The sequence below is a fragment of the Xyrauchen texanus genome, chromosome 32 (genome assembly GCF_025860055.1).
Source record: "Xyrauchen texanus isolate HMW12.3.18 chromosome 32, RBS_HiC_50CHRs, whole genome shotgun sequence".
Taxonomy (NCBI): domain Eukaryota; kingdom Metazoa; phylum Chordata; class Actinopteri; order Cypriniformes; family Catostomidae; genus Xyrauchen; species Xyrauchen texanus.
The window spans coordinates 22,886,311-22,907,531 of NC_068307.1; the positions used below are offsets into that span (position 1 = coordinate 22,886,311).

The 21,221-nt window shown below is 40.3% G+C and overlaps 1 protein-coding gene across 1 annotated transcript in view; it reads right to left on the minus strand.

The window, feature by feature from the left end:
- The window catches only part of apc2 (APC regulator of WNT signaling pathway 2), a 41,226-nt gene extending 22,264 nt beyond the window's left edge, over positions 1–18,962 (minus strand). The window contains 6 exon segments of the mRNA XM_052101480.1: positions 4,313–4,408; positions 4,947–5,060; positions 6,676–6,784; positions 14,189–14,453; positions 14,734–14,824; positions 18,822–18,962. Coding sequence (XP_051957440.1) covers positions 4,313–4,408; positions 4,947–5,060; positions 6,676–6,784; positions 14,189–14,453; positions 14,734–14,824; positions 18,822–18,962 — 816 coding nt within the window.
- Between the last annotated feature and the right edge of the window lie 2,259 nt (positions 18,963–21,221).

The following is a 21,221-nucleotide window of genomic DNA, read 5'->3' on the forward strand; positions in this document are numbered from 1 at the left end:
TAAAGTGGCGCTTGTTCGCAGATTGGTGTTCTTCCCGAGCCAAAGACCCGCATAGATGCACGATTAGGTCAGTGCTTCTGTTCCTACAGGAGAGGCTGGACAGGAGGCTGTCCCCGTCCACCCTAAAGGTGTATGTTGCCGCTATCGCCGCCCACCACGATCCTGTAGACGGCAAGTCTTTGGATACGTCTGTGATCCTAAGACCACGACCGGGCTATGTGCCCAAGGTTCCTACCACACCATTCCGAGATCAGGTAGTGAACCTGCTAGCGCTGCCCCGGGAGGAGGCAGACCCAGCCATTTCGTTGCTGTGTCCAGTGCGCGCCCTGCGCATTTACCTGGACCGCACACAGAGCACCAGACGCTCTGAGCAGCTCTTTGTCTGCTTTGGGGGACGGCAGAAAGGGAATGCCGTCTCCAAGCAGAGGCTCGCCCACTGGGTTGTCGACGCCATCACACTGGCTTATCACACCCAGGCCGTGCCCCTACCCTTGCGGGTCCGAGCTCACTCAACAAGGGGTGTTGCGTCCTCGTGGGCACTGGCCAAGGGCACCTCCCTAGCAGACATCTGTAGAGCCGCGGGTTGGGCAACACCCAACACCTTCGCGAGGTTTTATAACCTCCGCGTTGAGTCGGTTACGCCTCGTGTTTTGTCAGGTCCGAGCCCGTAGAACTTCGGTAACACGTGAGACCGACCGGCTGGGTGGATCGCTTGCGCTCAGCGCCCTTTTCCTGACCTCAAGGTAAAGTAGTGCGCCTTCTTCCCACTCCGAGTCGGGCCCCTGGTCGATTCCTCCCCAGCCCTACGGGTCCGCGGTTCAGCGGATGAACTCGCCGACCCAAGCCACTGCGGGTACCCTGATGGCTACCCTGTACTGGTATAGGTGCTCCACAGGTAAGGCCTCCTGCTCGGACTCCCCTGTGTGTAATTCCACGGTTCTGTCCCCTTACGAGCGGACCCCGTGTCTCCCTTAGGCAGTTACAGCTGCCTCGGTCGCCGTGCTGTAGCAACTCCCCCTTTCGAGTCTGGATCTACCACCGCACCATACTTTCCACACGAGCCCTAAGACGGCCGTGTGACGTGTCTACCACTTTTCCTCCCCAAGAAAAAGGGCAGGTGTGGTCTCCGCGAGGGTCTGGGTAAGACCCCTTCCCTATATGCGTGTAAGGGCCCCGGCCGTGATTGCTCTATGCGAGAAACATAGAGAGAAAAGAGGCCCAGCCAGGCTGGCCCATTCCCATGTTGGCAAACATCGCCTTGTTCCCCTCCCAGGGTAACTAGAAGGACTCCGATGTTCTTATGGGGCATTGGGGAAGGGTACGTGCAGCCAGGTACAGATGATGCGCGGCACTGGATGAAATCCCTGCCCACCTCTGTATCGGCGGTTCACGTACAAGGTTCAGCGCATGGCAAGATTGGAATGGGTCCCCTAGTGTCGGTTCTCCGAGAGCGACAGAAGGGGAACGTTTGGTTACGTATGTAACCTCCGTTCCCCGAGACACGTTGTGTCTTTCCTCCGCCATGCCACTGAACCAAGCCACTGTTGTGGCCGGACCATTCCGGCTCCTCAGAAAAATCCTGACTAAACTTCCGTATTTGCCCCGCTTAAATACCCGTATGTCCGGGGGCAGGGTATGCAAATACTGACTGCCAACTCCCATTGGCCCTTTTCAATAGGTCAGAGGTGAATATCGGCGCTCAAGAGAGACCCCTAGTGTCGCTTCTCCGACACAACGTGTCGTTCCCTCCCTCGGGGAACGGAGGTTACATACGTAACCAAACGTTCAGGGCACTCAGGACCTCAGACTGGGCCAAAGGTTTACCTTCCAGCAGGACAATGACTCAAAGCACACAGCCAAGACAATGCAAGAGTGGCTTAGGGACAAGTGTGCACTATGGAGGATGATCGCATATTCTAGTTTTTAGGATTGCTTTTCCTCTGGTTTTTACTCTGCTAAAGCACAAGAAAGACATTTCCCAAGTCGTAAAAAGAAAGCAAAATTTTTTTGGGAGAGGATTACCATCATTTGCTGAGGGGTTGTGCATGCCAACGGACAAGAACACACAATAAGGTAAAAGTTCACAGACTAGCTAAGAAGGACATTTATTGACAAAATATTATACAAGTAAGGTAATGATATAAAATATATGTGTTGTAATGAGCTAGCTAGCGTAATCTACCTCCCTGATGCAAAAGGCGTGTAGAAAAATAATGTACTATACAAGTTAAACCAATATCATAAAATCATAAAGATACACCAAACTTTCAAAAAATATATATTTTATTTTATAAACCTCACCATAGCTAAATTTGCCAGCTACCTAGATACAAATGAGTTACCTTGCTGTTGGCAAATAGAGTGCAACTGTCTGGTTCCGGAAGTAAAAATCCCATTAATTTCTTCCATAGACTAATTGATTTTCAATGCTAACTTATAAACCTTTAGAGACAGACCTACCATGAGCTCTGAGTTTGTTCATTGATGGTATATGCTTCCGTTGAAGCAATCCATCTGTGTTATTTAAACTTTATTGTTAGAAAATCATCTTTAATAGTGGAATTCCTGTTGAACAACTACATTACCCATGGTCCAGCAGAGAAAGGTTCACCAAACAGAAATCCGTGATCAACAAAGCCTGCGAAATCAGCCCGGAAGTGACCGCCCACTCCCATGAATGACGCAAACTAGTCGGTTTTCCTGCACTCTCAAACTCCTTATATTTTTTTGTATATCGGAATATTCCGCAATAAACATATTATCAACTATATTGTATCTATACTTAAAATGATCAAACTAAAATCAATATTTGTTTTGTTTTATATTTGATTACATCATTCACAGTGCTTCATGAGATTGTAGTCTGTGTCCTCTTGAAAGACAGTAAGTCAGACATGTACCTTTGTCTTTTTGTTGGATTTTCAAATATGTTTTTGCCTTAAAACTAAGTCTGTAATGTTGCGATTCACCTCGGAGCTGGTTGGTTTGGTCCATGCTTTACAACTCATTAATGGAGGATTTTATGAAAAGTCTATGGAAGTAATGAATAGGAAAAAAATACTTCCAGAACCCAGATGGCTGAAAAAGTGGTCGGGCACTGTTGGGCTCTATTGGCAATTGTGAGTCGTCACCAACTAAAGCCATTCCACCAGCACGGTTGAGCATGGTAAAGTGTAGTAAGCTAACCGTGTCAAGAAATCCATGCCGAGAACAGTTTGTACTCATGCCATGCCAAACCGTGCTCAAGTGGAAATGCTACTGCAACCGTTCCTCACCGTGCTCAGAACCATTCGGTTCGATGGTGGAAAAAGTGGCTAATGTTTTCTGAGCTGTTGTGTAGCCCCTGGCAAAAGCAAACCCTCAGCAGTTTACAGCTTCAATAAATTAATCTGCATTATGTGTCACTATTGAGGTGTAAATACTGTAAATGCGAAGTGACTTGCTCCAAAATCGTATTTGTAGCATTTTGATGTGACTAACAGAAATGTAAGCACAGCGTAGTTCTAGCGGGAAGACTAGCAGCTGTACATCATCGCACCATTAACTAGGTAACTCCTAGCCAATCACATGTAAGCCAATGCTTTATAAGTTTGCTCACAATCTATCACATTGCTGTTTCAGTGAGCTAACACGGCAACCTCCACCGCCCCACCAGCACCAGTTGAGTCTCGTCCTGCACGGGGTAGACTTCTCACCCCTGCCTCCTATCTCCAGCAGGATATGACGGTTCCGAGTACAACTTCTTTGGACCGCCAGATGGGGCTTACACCAAAGAGAGACATTACATTTCTGTTTTATATTCCTCAAATAAATGTCATCTTAAATTTCACTCCAGTCTATGAGTCTTCCTGATAGAAATGAAATCATTATAGTTATCAGTGGCATTTTTTGAAATATAATTATAATTACAAAATTAATTACATTCCTTATTAAATGTTTTTAATGACTGTTGATAACTGTGTGTCTTTGGGTGTTTAGGTCAATGACACATAAGGATATCTTAACTTAATAGACCCAGACAGAATAAAAAGCCACATCATTGAACCATTTCAGCCATTTTTATTATTTTTATGATTATATCTGTATTTATAGCATATTTCACAAAACATTATAAAGGACATTTGTTGATGTTTATTTCGTTAACTGCTTTACTTTCAAACATTAAAAGGGTTTAAGCCATATCAGAGCCAAAAGTGTGCAGAAAACCATGCTCAGTCAAGTTCTATTTTTCTAGAGCAAGTTTTCTTTCAGTAAAATTACATTTCATCTTAATGATGCCTTCTCAAATAGAGGGCAGGTGTGTGTGTATCACCTGAGTCTCTGAAAGAGCACTCTTCTCCTGAGAACCACGAGAGCTCTGGGCCTCCTGTAGCTCTTTTTCAAGCTGTTCCAACCGAGCAACACGGATCTGAACGCAGAAACACATATGCTGGTTATTGATCAGACTGAAATGCTTTGATGTTGACACGTTAAAAGAGCAAGATATCAGATGCCACTATAAATCCTATAAATTCCTGTAGCTCAACTGGTAGAGCTTAGTGCTAACAATGGTAAGATAATACCGTTAGATTCCCAGGGAACATACTTTTTTTTTGGCTTAAATGCACTGTATGCCAAATGTAAACGTTTATACTGAAAAGACCAACTTATACCAGCAAGAATATATGGGCTTGTTTGGTGCTAGTCTAACCAGTCAACCAGCAAAGACTTAGTGTTCACCAGCTATTGAAGCTGGTTAACCAGCATGGTCTTTCTAAAGCTATTTGACTAAGGAAGTCTTGCTTGTTAAGTTAATTATGAAGCCTAGTTGGGGACAAAAGCATCCAAAATACTGTCAAAAGGGAATCAACTGTGCTGCATGTTGGAGCATCAGTATTGTAAGCTGGATTTACTGCTGGATCTTGGTTGATGAAACATGTTGCATTAAATCTACAATCTGCTCTTACTTGTGTTCTCTGAACCATCTCATCACTGGTGCCGAAACGTTCCTCCATCACGGAACGCAGTTGCTGGGCTTCAAACTCTAGCTGCTGACGAATAAAATCCACCTGCATAGAGAACTGTGATGCACAGAACAAGTTGGATTTATAATTGTTACAGCATGCATACAATTCTTTTATCCAAAATTTTGATTCAAAGCAATGTACAGACATCTCTCTGTAAGAGTGACTTGCAGATTAAACAAAACCCACAAAAACTTGAATTATCAATCAGTTTTTACAAACAAAATACAATTATTTATTAGATAAAGGTTTGTTTTATTTGAATGTCAAGAGAAACACTTTTTTGAAAGTCAAGACAAATTTTGCTAACGTACTTGAATGAGAATTTGAGAGCTCAGTGATTAACACCTTGAATTTCTATTCCTCACACAAAGCATATGGATTCAGAAGACTTGGAATATAGCATACAAGTCATATAGACTACAATTTATGATATTTTATGGTGCTTTTTTGTAATAATAATAATAATAAGTTTAATTTATATAGCACTTTTCCCAAGCTCAAAGCGCCTTTATAGAGCTTGACAGCCCCTGGTCATGAAATACTGTCACTAGAAGGAGCAGCGTGAACATTCTTCAAAACATCTCCTTTTGTGTTCCAAGAAAGTTTTGTGGGTTTAAAATGACAAATTTTGCTAACGTACTTGAATGAGAATTTGAGAGAGGTTGAACTACTCCTTTAACCTCGTCAACTTTGTGGATCTGACGGTGGGTCCAAAAGGGGGCACTATGTCACGAAAAACATTTATACTTAAAATGTTTAAGTCTCCGAATACGTAAGTCAGCCATATGTGGTATTGTTTGAAAGCTTAGAATCTGTTACATAAAATAACATAATAAGGCCTGAAAATATTCTCTTCGCAAATCAGCGCCACCTAGAGGTAATGTGGTAGAAATATTAATATTAATATAAAAGTCTTTCAAATAGCACTTAAATAGACAAATCATATATCAATTAAAAGCTCTCTGTAATGTGGCTGTACAGTTTGATGCCCTAATACCAACATTTTTAAATCGCAATGTGAACTACAATTTATGTAAGACATTTAAAAACAAATGTCTATTTTATATGATAATTACTGCTGCTGTAAGCCTCAAATAGCTTTATATCTGCTTTTAACTTAGACACTTATTAGTATCAATTTTTTACTTGTCTGTGAGCTTGCTTGTGTGAATAAACCAAAGTTACTGTATATCTTAATATAAAAAACAATATACGGTTCAGCAGGCAAAGCTGCTGAACAAATCATGGGGAATATATGTTATCGATGATTTTATCATACCATTGATGATAAAATGTTATACATCTTCGCAATGTGGATGGTCTAAGGTTCAAATGACACATAGATTGAGCTTCTAGTCCCCTAGGAGGCTGAAATATTTGGTGAAACAATGGGGGTGGTGCATGAACTGAAAATAAGACTGAAGTCTATGGACGAGCACATCTGTGTGGGCTAAAATGCACGTTAGTGTGAAAAATAGTAGACTACAGCCCAAAAATGCCCCAGAGTTGAAGAGATATATCAGCTGATATTTTAAACTAGACATGGGCATTACCAAACTGAAAAATCTGATCTAGTTTTAAGACAATCTGTGGTCATTAGCTGCAAACCAGGTGATCATATTTGGCTACAGATGCGCACATTCCAGTGGCAGATGCTGAGGCTCCTTACCGTATCAAGCCGTGGCAGTTCAGCCAGTCTCTTAGACAAACCCTGCAGTTGTGAGTAATACCATCGCCGCTCTCTCTCCTCTTTCTCTATTTCTCTCAGCAACATGGCCCTGCAACAAACATAAACAAAGACACTCTCCTGAAACCTGAAATTACTGGACTCAATCTACAGGCTTATGCAAACGTTTAGGCACCCCTGACAATTTCCAAGATTTTCATTTATAAATAATTGGGTGTTTGGATCAGCAATTTCATCTTGATCTATCAAATAACTGAAGGACACAGTAATATTTCAGTAGTGAAATGAGTTTTATTGGATGAACAGAAAATGTGCAATATGCATCAAAATGAAATTAGACAGGTGCATCAATTTGGGCATTCCATAAGTAAGAGAAGAGTCATTAAACTGATAAGTAAACATCTACAATTCAAATGTCTCAAACAGAGTAAAGATCAATTAGGATGAGTTATTATTGTTTTAGCTGAAATTCAGGGACAAAGTCTTATTTTGGCTAAAAAACGTTGATGATCAGGGCTTTTTTATAGATCTTGTAGGGATGTTGCAAGCCGCTGGCACCCCTCATAATATAATATTGGGAGGAGACGAGACTTTAATCTTTTGATGGACTCAGTCCTTGATCATAGTGAAGCAAAAGTGTGCAAGCCCCCTAGAGCAACATTGACGCTTCACAGAATGTGTAAAAATCTTGGTCTTACAAATATTTGGAGACTTTTGAACCCATCTGGTATAAATTTTTTCATCAGTCCATAAGATTTACTCTAGAATATATATATATATATATATATATATATATATATATATATATATATATATATATATATATATATATATATATATATATATATTATATCTAAGTCCCTCTTTCACTTGTCCTCAGTATCCTCTGTGGGCATGGCTTGGGTGGCACTTAGGGCTGTTCTTAGGGGCTGGATCATACAGTATGCCTCATTCACCCAAAAAATCCAAAGCACAAGAACTTGTGGAATTGGAAGGGAATATTGAAAGTGCCAAGGCAGAGCTGAAGCGCCGAATGTCATCTAATGGCCTCAGGGAATTGACCCGATTGAAATATATATATAATACTATTTTGTTGCGGAAGCTGGAGCTTTGGCTATTCAGGGCAAGACAATCATACTTTGAGTCGGGGGATAAGGCAGGAAAACTTCTAGCTAGATATATAAAACAGAGAGAGTCTTTTTCTACCAATCCCTCAGTGAAATCTGCTGGTGGTGAAATATTTACCTTGGCCATTGATATTAATAATGCTTTTAAAGGGACCTGGGTAGCTGACTACCACCCCTGGAGTCACAAGTTCGAATCCAGGGTGTGTTGAGTGACTCAAGCCAGGTCTCCCAAGCAACAAAATTAGCCCAGCTGCTAGGGAGGGTAGAGTCACATGAGGTAACCTCCTTGTGGTTATGAGTCTCCCTCTCAATGGGGCACGTGGTAAGTTGTGCGTTGTTCGCAGAGAGTAGCATGAGGCTCCACGTGCGGAGTAATGCACAACGAGCCGCGTGATAAAATGTGTGGATTGACGGTCTCAGAAGCGGAGGTGAGAAACCGCACCTCCACGAGGACCTACTAAGTAGTGGGAATTAGGCATTCCAAATTGAGAGAAATGGGGATATTTTTTTTTTAAATAATGCTTTTAAAGAATTCTATCTTGATCTCAATATTTCCATGTCTTCGTCTACTGATAAAGATATTAGAAACTTTGTGGAACCATTAGAATTTCCTAAACATACTGAGCAAAATAATTCTCTTGATTCTAAGATAACCTTGGAGGAGCTTGGTGAGGTAATTTTTGTCCTTTTTAAGAATCAGACTGATCTGGACTTGTGTCATGGATGGAGGAAGCTGTCCATTCTTTAATATTCTGTATAAACTTACAGCAAAAGTGGAATCAGTTCTGTAGCATAGGATCTAAAAATTTTTGCAGCAAAGCTGCTTGGCCCCGGAGCCTTGCCTGTAGACAAGGCCTTAATTACCTCACCAAGCTCCTCCAAGGTTATCTCAGAATCAAGAGATAGGTGTTTCATCAATTTCATGCGGTCAGTGGCGAATGATCAGACTCTGATCGCTGCCATCTCACTTGACGTGGAAAAGGCGTTTTATATGGTAGAATGGGATTATCTTTTTAAGATTTTGTATGGGTTTGGGAATACTTTTATTGGATGGATTAATTTACTTTATAGACACAAATGGATTTATTTGCACCTGGCAGGGTTGCCCTCTTTCCCCATTATTGTTCTGTCTTGCCCTGGAACCATTAGCAGCCATGATAAGAAAGGAGGATGCCTTGCCTTTATGCCTTGCCTCCACAGAATTATGAATTCCTTTTCTAAATTCTCAGGATATACAGTTAATTGGTATAAATCCGAAGATTTGTCTTTGACAGCATACTGCCCGATAACGGCTTTTCAGCCAGGTGCCTTCCAGTGGCCCAAACAGGGCATTCATTATTTGGGTATTTTATTCACAGCAAATTTGTGAGATTTAGTTACAGTTCATTTTGGACCTATAATAAAAAGGTTTTCGAGTGATGTGGGCAGGTGGGCTTCATTACATTTATCTATGATTGGGAAGGTTAATGTTATTAAAATTAATTGTATTCCAAAATTAATTAAAAATGTATTTAAATGTTGCATTGAGCATATGGCTGAACCCAAAGTTATGTGTTAATAAGTCCCCCGTTTTACTTTCAACTTCTCTCAAGAGATTATGGGAGAAAGATTTAAACTTGGTATTGGTGGAGGGAGTGTGGGCTAGGATTCAAAAAAATATCAAGTCTACATCTAGAGATGCAAGGGTGCTCCTTATGCAATTTAAGATTTTATATAGATTCTATTGGACCCCCTCTAGATTGTATAGGCGTGGTCTTAAAGACATATCCACCTGCTTGCAATGCCAATCAGAAGATGGGGACACAACCCATGCTTTTTGGTGGTGTGTTAAGATCCAATAATTTTGGAGGAGGGTTCAGAGTTCTATGTTTGACGTAATGGGCACTCAAATAAAACTTTGCCCCAGACTCAATGGGCAATGGGGCGGTCATTAATACAGGGGATAAGTACATATAAAATTTGGTGCTAGCCAATGTTATGATCGGCAGACAGGTGATCCTTAGGGGATGGAAGTCGGTTGGAGCACCATCATTTCAGGAGTGCACCGATATGGGCAGGGTGGCGGCATTTGAGGTGTCGTATAGAAGGCTAGGCAACCGGGAGTTGTTTGATAAAAAGTGGGTCAGCAGCTCGGGGAGAGGCAGTGGAAAGGGACTTTTAAATGTTTTAAATGTTTGTGTTTATTATTATTATTTTGTATATACACTCGCCTAAAGGATTATTAGGAACACCTGTTCAATTTCTCAATAATGCAATTATCTAATCAACCAATCACATGGCAGTTGCTTCAATGCATTTAGGGGTGTGGTCCTGGTCAAGACAATCTCCTGAACTCCAAACTGAATGTCAGAATGGGAAAGAAAGGTGATTTAAGCAATTTTGAGCGTGGCAGACGGGCCGGTCTGAGTATTTCACAATCTGCTCAGTTACTGGGATTTTCACGCACAACCATTTCTAGGGTTTACAAAGAATGGTGTGAAAAGGGAAAAACATCCAGTATGCGGCAGTCCTGTGGCGAAAATGCCTTGTTGATGCTAGAGGTCAGAGGAGAATGGGCCGACTGATTCAAGCTGATAGAAGAGCAACTTTGCCTGAAATAACCACTCGTTACAACCGAGGTATGCAGCAAAGCATTTGTGAAGCCACAACATGCACAACCTTGAGGCGGATGGGCTACAACAGCAGAAGACCCCACCGGGTACCACTCATCTCCACTACAAATAGGAAAAAGAGGCTACAATTTGCAAGAGCCTTGTTACCACTGTGCAGGCTGGTGGTGGTGGTGTAATGGTGTGGGGGATGTTTTCTTGGCACACTTTAGGCCCCTTAGTGCCAATTGGGCATCGTTTAAATGCCACGGCCTCCCTGAGCATTGTTTCTGACCATGTCCATTCCTTTATGGCCACCATGTACCCATCCTCTGATGGCTACTTCCAGCAGGATAATGCACCATGTCACAAAGCTCGAATCATTTCAAATTGGTTTCTTGAACATGACAATGAGTTCACTGTACTAAAATGGCCCCCACAGTCACCAGATCTCAACCCAATAGAGCATCTTTGGGATGTGGTGGAACAGGAGCTTCGTGCCCTGGATGTGCATCCCACAAATCTCCATCAACTGCAAGATGCTATCCTATCAATATGGGCCAACATTTCTAAAGAATGCTTTCAGCACCTTGTTGAATCAATGCCACGTAGAATTAAGGCAGTTCTGAAGGCGAAAGGGGTCAAACACAGTATTAGTATGGTGTTCCTAATAATCCTTTAGGTGAGTGTATATATATATATATATATATATATATATATATATATATATATATATATATATATATACATACAGTCAGGTCCATAAATATTGGGACATTGACACAATTGGCTGCTCAGCTGTTCCATGGCCAGGTGTGTGTTATTCCCTCATTATACCATTTACAAGGAGCAGATAAAAGGTCTAGAGTTAATTTCAAGTGTGCTATTTGCATTTGGAATCTGTTGCTGTCAGCTCTCAATATGAGATCCAAAAAGCTGTCACTATCAGTGAAGCAAGCCATCATTAGGCTGAAAAATCAAAACAAACCCATCAGAGAGATAGCAAAAACATTACGTGGCCAAATCAACTGTTTGGAACATTCTTAAAAAGAAAGAACGCACCGGTGAGCTCAGCAACACCAAAAGACCCGGAAGACCACGGAAAACAAATGTGGTGGATGACCGAATAATTCTTTCCCTGTTGAAGAAAACACCCTTCACAACAGTTGGCCAGATCAAGAACACTCTCCAGGAGGTAGGTGTATGTGTGTCAAAGTCAACAATCAAGAGAAGACTTCACCAGAGTGAATACAGAGGGTTCACCACAAGATGTAAACCATTGGTGAGCCTCAAAAACAGGAAGGCCAGATTAGAGTTTGCCAAACAACATCTAAAAAAGCCTTCACAGTTCTGGAACAACATCATATGGACAGATGAAACAAAGATCAACTTGTACCAGAGTGATGGGAAGAGAAGAGTATGGAGAAGGAAAGGAACTGCTCATGATCCAAAGCATACCACCTCATCAGTGAAGCATGGTGGTGGTAGTTTCATGGCGTGGGCATGTATGGCTGCCAATGGAACTGGTTCTCTTGTATTTATTGATGATGTGACTGCTGACAAAAGCAGCAGGATGAATTCTGAAGTGTTTTGGGCAATATTATCTGCTCATATTCAGCCAAATGCTTCAGAACTCATTGGACAGCGCTTCACAGTACAGATGGACAATGACCCGAAGCATACTGCGAAAGCAACCAAAGAGTTTTTTAAGGGAAAGAAGTGGAATGTTATGCAATGGCCAAGTCAATAACCTGACCTGAATCCAATTGAGCATGCATTTCACTTGCTGAAGACAAAACTGAAGGGAAAATGCCCCAAGAACAAGCAGGAACTGAAGACAGTTGCAGTAACTTTCATTTCATTTCAAATCCATTGTGGTGGTATACAGATTAGAATTGTGTCGATGTCCCAATATTTATGGACCTGACTGTATATCTGCATGTGTACTCGGGCTTTGGCCACAGGGATGTTTGTTGGGGATCAGGGTGGGGTTGGGGATTGGGAGGGGGGAAGGGAAGGGAAATAATGGGGTTCAGTGGGGATAATGGTTGACTCTGTTCATGAATGTTTTGCTTTGTTATGTGTCATGCTTGAGGAGCAACAAATAAAAAAAAATAATCTGAAGAATGAAAAAAGTGATGTTGATGTGCAGGTTAGTTTATGAAACTGGTGAAACTGTGCAAACTGACGATTAGAAATGGCAATGTTTATTATGCAATTTCTCTGTAATGCCTTGAATAGTTCTTTCATTCAAGCTGTCTAACCACAAAATGACATAATTGTAACTGAAATTACATTGTGTAGGCTATATGAAAAATACATGTACACAATAGATCATCCACTGATGGCTAGAGTAAATAATCTTTGTCCTTTGTTAATGATTTGGGTCGAATTTAATGGAAAACTATGCAAGTTGCACACCATGGCACTACAGAATGTTGACGCTGAACGTTGGCGGTGTGTTTGTATCTTTGTAGAAAATAAATAATTGTTTCTAATTTTAGAACACGCCATGTTGTCAGCCAGATGTGTCCGGTGTGCAGTCCCTTTTAATTTACCCTGCTGCTCACACTTAACTAAAGTTGTGTTGATAAATATGTCTGAAAAGACAAAGACTATTGTGCAATGAGCAGCCATATTTATAACTGAAAAAAATTAACTATATACGGTACTGTGCAAAAGTCTTAGGCACATAAGATGTTTAACAAATACGTTTTTTTAAGATGGTTATTGATATCTTTAGCTGTATTGTGTCAATAGGTAATATACATTTAGACTCCCAAACATTCCTTCTGCAAATAGAATAGAATAGAAGAACATGTAGCCCTGCAACAGATGGCATGGCCTCACAGAGACCCCCACTGAATATAGAGTCAGTCTGGGATTACATGAAGAGACAGAAGCAATTGAGACAGCTGAGACATAGAAGAACTGTGTCAAATTCTCCAAGAAGCTTGGAACGTCCTATCTGCCAACAATCAAAAAAAGTGTCCCTAGGAAAACAGGTGCTGTTTTGAAGGCAAAGTTGGTCACATCAAATATTGATTTAGCTTTTTTTTTTACGTTTACTAGACTTTGGATGATGTTAATTGAAAAAAGAAAACGTCTACATTTATAGGTACATTTACTGTATTGAAACCTATACATAAACAGTTTGTCTTAAACTGGGTTAAAGGGTTAAAATCTTCTGTCTTTCTTGTACCATTCAAGGGTCAGCAACTGTCTCTAGCTAGGTGTCGTCCATGTTCTTTTTTAAAATGTTTGGATTTCACATAAAAATGCTGGATGGAAACACCAAGAAGCAAATAAGCTGTGATGTACCACATATATTTCAAGATCCGCATAAAAAAATCATGACCGCATTACTCTAAATCACCCAAATTCAAATTCATCAAACAGACCAAATTCATCGCATAGCATCTCAAATGTTGCTGGCATCATTCTGAAATATCAGAGCAAAATTTTGTAATCAAAATAATTGGCTCCTAGTCCTACCAGAACTGTCTTACATGCTGTTGCTCCCAGACATTTCGGTCACCACCGAACACTAGCAAATATGAAGTTCTTCATAGCCTTTTGTCTGCATGCTCTAAACCTGCAAATGTATTATATTGAATACAAGAACCACATTGGCTTCCCTCGTGGTTTCAACTTAAATTGTAATTTCTATTTTGCACAGATTTCTATTTTGCGCAGATTGGTATCGCTTGTTGAAAAACCTGTATTGGTCACCACTATGAAACACAGCTAATGAGTGTTTGGATGTTGTGCTGATGTCACCTCTCTTTACAGAGATCCTCTAAGTGCTGTGCAGTCACGCGGACTTCTACAGTGCCCTGATAAGGGTACCCAGGGTGTTCAGCTGTGCCCTCTCCAGATGCAGATGAGGACTGACGGAACGGCGGGCAGACGGGGCTCCTGGATCTGCCGATGCTGAGTCTCTCGTCACCTTCCCCTACCTGACTAGCCATCGTCTCTGGAAATGCACACAGGTTGTGAGGCTTGTACTTGAGCTCATAGTAGTTGGTCAAGTCCATATGCAGCTCTGAAGAAACAAACAGATCCAGATTGCAGATTTCATTTTAACTTGCTTTGAATTTTCTGAACGACAATACCAAATCTTCCAAGGCAGCAAAGTAATCGTGTAGAAATCATTGGGGGATCAGTGGTATAATTGTAAAAATTGTTAATTGAATAACTTAAAAAATATTGATAGACCATTAATCTGAGTAATATTTGTAGTATATTACTTTGTAATATGTTAGTTGTCAAATACATTTTAAGTAAAATATCTTGTTCATTGAAAAAATACACCATTTAATAACCTTTGAGCTGGTCCAGCACATCCGTTCTGCCTGAAGATGCAAGAGTTCCGGCCTCCTGCTCCAGTTTGCTTTGCAGCTGCCTCAAAACCTCCTTTAACAGCAAAATAAACCAAAAAACGACAGTCAGTGAGAGTCCAAATTAGCAAAAACAAACAAACTCATACGTTTTAAAGAAAAAGAAGGCATCTCTTTTCATAGACGCTCCTCTCATGTCGAGGAAACAGAATGAACTCATCTTTCTAATGCTTGTATTGGGTCTATTCCAGACTTTGAGGAAAGAATTGACTGTCAGAGTGAAAGATTTAGCAGGGATTATGCTCAGCATCTGGGCATGTGGAATCATGGGATATCAATATACTGTATAAGCTCATGAAATCACTCATTGCTGGTTTGGTTTAAATTGATGACTTTGTTTAAAGGAATATTTTAACAAAAAATTTAAATGAATGGAGACCGGAGCTTTCAAGCTTAAAAAAGGAAACAAAAGCACCATAAAAAAGCACCAGTAGCCAATATCACAAGTAGGGCTGTCAATCGATGAAAAATGTTCATTGAGTAATAACATAATATGTAAATTAATCAAATGATTTGCAATTAATTGCATATACTGTATACATATTTGCTGAGAAAGGCACTCAAATAAAAAAAATATTTAATATATAATGATTCAATAATTATAAATATTTATATTCAAATAATTATAAATATAATAAACTGTATAATATAAATAGAATTATTCTGAGAGTTAAAATGAAATACATCATTGTGGCAGACGAGTAAAGCATTGATAAGACATTTGGAGTGCTTTAGTTGACTATCATCATAAACACAGTGTTTTAAGGGTGCTGTTTCAAGTTAAATGTAGTTTGAAACTTAAAAAACATATCTTGAGATCTCTACATTCGGAATTACACTCCATCAAGCTGTGTTTGAATGCCAGAGCACATCCTCATCTTGTGCTGTTGCTTGTGTCATGCAAGCCTGAGTGTGGTTTGTTGTCTGAACAGCTGTGTGTTGCCTATACAGCTGGAGTTTCACTTACTGCCCCCTGCTGAAAACAGGTGGTACTTTAAGCTTGAATTGCTCAATTGGTAGAAATATTCCTTATTACCGTCTGAGGACAAGATTAATTGGCAATCATTTTTTATATAATTAATCACACTGAAATAACGCATTAAATCGACAGCCCTGATCACAATTTTTCAGAAGTCACACCACTGGCCAACCCATGTGGGAGCCTGCTGTCAGCATTTTGAGCCAATTATATTATGGTTAAATAAGCCTGTCTAGAGTCATTTTAGGCCACATCCACACTAATATGTTTTAATTTGAAAAAGTTTCTTTACGTTTTTGCCTTCTGTCCACACTTAAACAGTGTTTATGTCCAGCAAAAAACGCTTTTTGAAAATGCTCTTCCAAGTGGATACATTTTATAATGCTGTCTTCACGTTGTAGTGTGGACAGGGACAACTGAGATATCTGAAAACAATTACGTTTTTATTGTCATGTGACGGAGTCATGTGATCCATTCAACCCTAAACAATCAAGATAGTGGCCCATTGTTGTGCCTGCTACACACATTGAAAGTGTTGTTAAAGATAAATGTTACTTTGTACAACCTTCACATTACATTCCTTCAAAGGTAACAGGAAGTTTACTCAGAATTGCTGTCTGGCAACGGAACACAAGAACAATTGCATTTCATACCGTACAAGGTTACTGACACACAGATGTAGCTTAAAAGTATTTACACAGTATAACAATCATGGGAAACAATAGATGATACACACAAATGTTGATTATTAATTTCTGTGAAGAGTGAACCAATGTGAAGATTTGTGTAATGAACAGATCGAAATTTATGTTGCTATTCACTTAATATCTTGACATTCACCCTTGCTCTCCATTGCACGTTTGTATTGTGATTAAATTCTTGAATAAATCAAATGAGTCAGATCTTTTCAATGAATCAGTATATCTGGTTCAAAAATCCAGAAATTTGAAACAACAAGCAACAAGCACCCTATCTTTAAAGGTAGGGTTAGCATTTGGTTAGCAGTGAATATGTCCAAAATCATGGATTGACTAAAACAGAATTTTTATATATGTTGCATATCTTTTTACATGTAATTTTATTAGATTTGTATATAATATTGTACATAAAATTGTATACAAATATGATTTAAACATTCATTACTGACTTATTGTGCCAAATGAAAGCAGTGGGCACCTCTAGACTTAGCTAAAACGGAACAAAGCGGTCAATTCCTAATGAGCTCTTACTCCCTACAGGATTAATGTCTCTAAGCACAGTTAAATTCACAAAACTGTCTGGAATCTGCAGTATTAACCCAATAACAAATGTAAGACATTTACATTTATGCATTTGGCAGACACTTTTATCCAAAGCGACTTACAGAACCCTTATTACAGGGACAATCCCCCTGGAGCAACCTGGAGTTAAGTGCCTTGCTCAAGGACACAATGGTGGTGGCTGTGGGGCTCGAACCAGTGTCCTATTGATTACCAGATTACCAGTTATGTGCTTAGACCACTACACCACCACCACTCCAAAGACCTTTTTGAATATTTTCTTCATCTGATGGTTTTCTACCTCATCTACATCTAATTTATTTGATTTGTTGTTGAGTTTTCAAAAGCAGAATAATTGAATCTTTAAAATAATGCAGAATGTGATTGAATGTTATAGTAAATAATAAATCAACTGTAGTTGCGCTCAGATTTAAATAGATGTTATCTATTTAAAGAGACAGTACAGATTTAGCATGTGTTCTGAGTATTGATGTTAATCATTGTAAATAGAACAATTTATGCATGTAAACAATAAGCATGTATCAAATATATTTATGCAAATAATGAATGCAGTTTCAAGACATTTATTGATGGAATATAATGAGTTTGACCATTTTTCAAATGCTAAAATGTGACCAATATAATGAAAAACTGACTAAAAATAAAATTTAATCTGGAAATCTGTAACAATATCCAGCCCTAATTTTAAGTTCATTTTGGACCATGTGCAAATATCAGTTGGCAAGTTAAGTCTTTCTAAAACTACCTGAGAGCAGAAACGACTCAGGATAGACTGAACAACCTGGCACACTTCTCATTTCAGAAATGTTACGGTGACTTTGCAAACAAGAAAACTCTTACATTTATACATGTACAATTTATTTTGTTATTTTATTTATTTTTTAAATAATGTATTACTTTATTCAAATAATATTTGTTTTTGAAAATAAAATGTTGTGAATTACTAATGATTTAGCACTGTTAAATATCCATCGATATTACCCTCACCACTAACCTATATTGTTAACGGGGCCTTAAAACAATTTTGTACCTAGGGCCCAAAATTTTTGCCACGCCCCTGTGTGACTGGAAGAATACACACCCTCTTTACTGGAAACTGAACCAACATCAAGCTCATATGACACATACAGTAAAACATTCTGAAATTCAAGACTCTGGGTCAATTATGATAAAATAACCTATCTGGTCTAATGGTTTCCTTCCTAACTCAACGGAGAGCAGACAAATGCAGTAGGCAACCAATGCAATATGGAGCTTGGCAGTGATTTAAAATGTGCTCAGGCATTCTTCAGGGCTGGGCAGTCGCCATTAGAGTCTCCAGACATTTAGCAAAAAGTGGGTCATGACTAAGGCAAATACATGCAATGGCAACTACACTGCACATTGTTCAACATACACTGAACACACAAAAAAAAAAAAAAAAATATATGAATTTGTCAAAATTTTGTCAATGTTTCCAATGTGCTTTTCTAGAGTTACAAAAAATTTCTTAAAAGTATCATATCACAAGAAATCAAATGTTTCTTGACCTTTTGAATTAAATGATTCTGATCCACAATGAAAACATGCAAAGAGGCTGTTATTGAAGAATGTGGCAATTAAGCCAGGACTACATGTAATAAACGGTTGATTACTGTTACTGGGAATTGACTTTTTTGAACAATGGAAGACAGGGTGAGCATCAAGCCCAACCAGCAGGATCAAACCTCTAGTATTCCGTTTAATGACTGTGTGATGATTTGAGCTTATCTCACCTTCATGTCAGAGGTCTCGTTCTCCAGCTTGGACAGGTGGTGTGAGTTGTCTTGCAGCTCACGTCGCAGGTGAGAGTTCTCCTTCCGGAGATCATCCACCTGACGCACCAGCTGGTCATACGAGGCCGTTGAGTACGACATCATCACACGATGGGATCCCTGAGAAGGTCAGAGGGCAAAGGAGATGAAGAAGATGACAATCAAACATGCAAAACCAGATGTGAAAACAGATTAAGTTCCTCTTCATGGCATTGCAAAAGAATTGCGAAAATTAAATAATTTTTAATTAAGAAATTTTAAATACAAATGTGATCTCCAAAGGATGTTCAGTGTAATGCTATAAGAAGTACAGTGGTTACATTTCTGTTGTGGTTGGGATGGGATTTGTGAATGTAGCAATTTTGTCATTGCGTGACATATTTTCCGATTTGTAACTTTTTCCTGTTTTTTTTTTGTTGTTTTTTTTCACTTTCAGGGATCAATCACATCAGTATTTAAATTTCTCTTTTTTTTTTTTTTTTTATAAAAATACATTTCTGTCTTCACATCTGGGGTTTTTAAATTGTTCTTTTTTGGTTTTTACATGTGGCTTTACGTGTTTGGTTGTCACTTTTGATTCTATTGGATGTGCAACACAATTAAAAATAATCTGATTGCCCATTTTTCAAATACTTCAACTTCAAATATGCCAGTTGGTCATATGCCGTTTTTTTAAGATGTCTAAATAAGATATTTGAAGGGAAAGTTGCAATGAAATAAAGATTTACAAGCTACTAGCTAATGTGCAAGATGTTATCAATTTTTCCATTATAATGACTGTATCCTGCACACTTGTTAATGACCACTCAGGTGTGCAAGGGGCGTTTATTTGTTAGTCTACCAGCTTAACGGGATAGTTCACACAAAATTGAAAATTCTCTCATCATTTACTCCCCCTCATTCCATCCCAGGTGTGTATGAATTTCTTAATTCTGCAGAACGCAAATAAAGTAATTTAGAAGAAAACCATTCACTTGCATAGTATGGACCTGTCACGAACCCCGCTCCTCTGCCCCATCTCCGCTTCCTCGAGCACGCACCCATACACTCCGCGAGCATGCTCGCTTCCCGCTTCCTCGCTCCGCCCCCTTGAGCTCGTACGCTCTGTTTCCTCCCTCACGAGCTCACACGCTCGTTCTGCTATTACGAGCTCTCGCTCGTAAACTCTCTCCCCCCTCTGACTCATGCTCTCGTCTCACTCGCTGCAGCCTGAACATTATGACCACCTGCACTCACGGCTTCTCAATCACCCCTTTATTATGTACACCTGCACTCGTCCCATCACCTAGTTATTCGTTTCACCTGCACCGCTCGTTTGTTCCCCTATATATATCACAACCCTTTCGTTTCACTCGGGTTGGTTATTGTATGTATTTAGTTCCCGTATCGTTGCCCTGCTAGTCTCGTCTAGTTTTGACCTCCCTACTGTTTTACCTCTTAGCTTGCCAACTTGTTCCCCTGTCTCCGTTCCCACTTGTCCCTAGTTGTTAACTGTTTTCCGTCCTCGACCCTCTTGTTATTGTTATCTTGATTCCCGGCTTTTGACCTCACGCTTCCCTCGACTACTCTTCACTGGATTTGCCCTTTTGTACATTGCACGCTTTTGTGTTTAATAAAGCAGTTTTTCCTCCGACATTGTGACTGTCTCGTCTTGTGTGTGTGTGTGCGGGTTACAGAATAACCAACCTCACCGAAGACGCGGAGGAACACGTCACATTCAGCGCGAGGAGCTACGGTGTGGAAGCATGATCGCGCGCTCACAGCCCAGGGCCAGCAGGTACGTGCGATTTTTGATTTTTGTCACCCTGCATCACCTGTGTCTGCCTCTGAGCCCGTTTATGCTTCCCATGCGTTTTTGAGCGCCGTAAGCTCTCCACCCCCGGAGAGGTTTTACGGCTCTTCAGACGCTGACCAAGGGGTTTTTATGCGAGGCAGCGGTTGTGTAACCCATAACCCCGCCCTCGGCATTATGGACCCAGCGGCCCAACTTCGTGGGTTTGCGTCAGGGAGCCAAACCGTGGAGGCTTATATTATGGATTTTTGTGTCCTGGCGTACCAGGTGAATTTTAATGAGGTGGCTCTGAAGACCATTTTTCAATGTGGTCTGAATGAGCCAACCTCATCATTAATGCCTGGTGGTCGCTGCCCCCTTAACCTGGCTCAGTTTATTGACCTCGCCCTACTGTACTCTGGTTCCTCATTCACTGTGGGGGAGGCAGACACTGAACCAGCGCTCCACACCAAGACCCCCGTCTCGAAGCCTACCACGGCCCCCATCTCGAAGCCTACCACGGCCCCAGTCCCGAGGCCTGACACGGCCCCAGTCCCTAAGCCTGACACGGCCCCAGTCCCGAGTCCTGT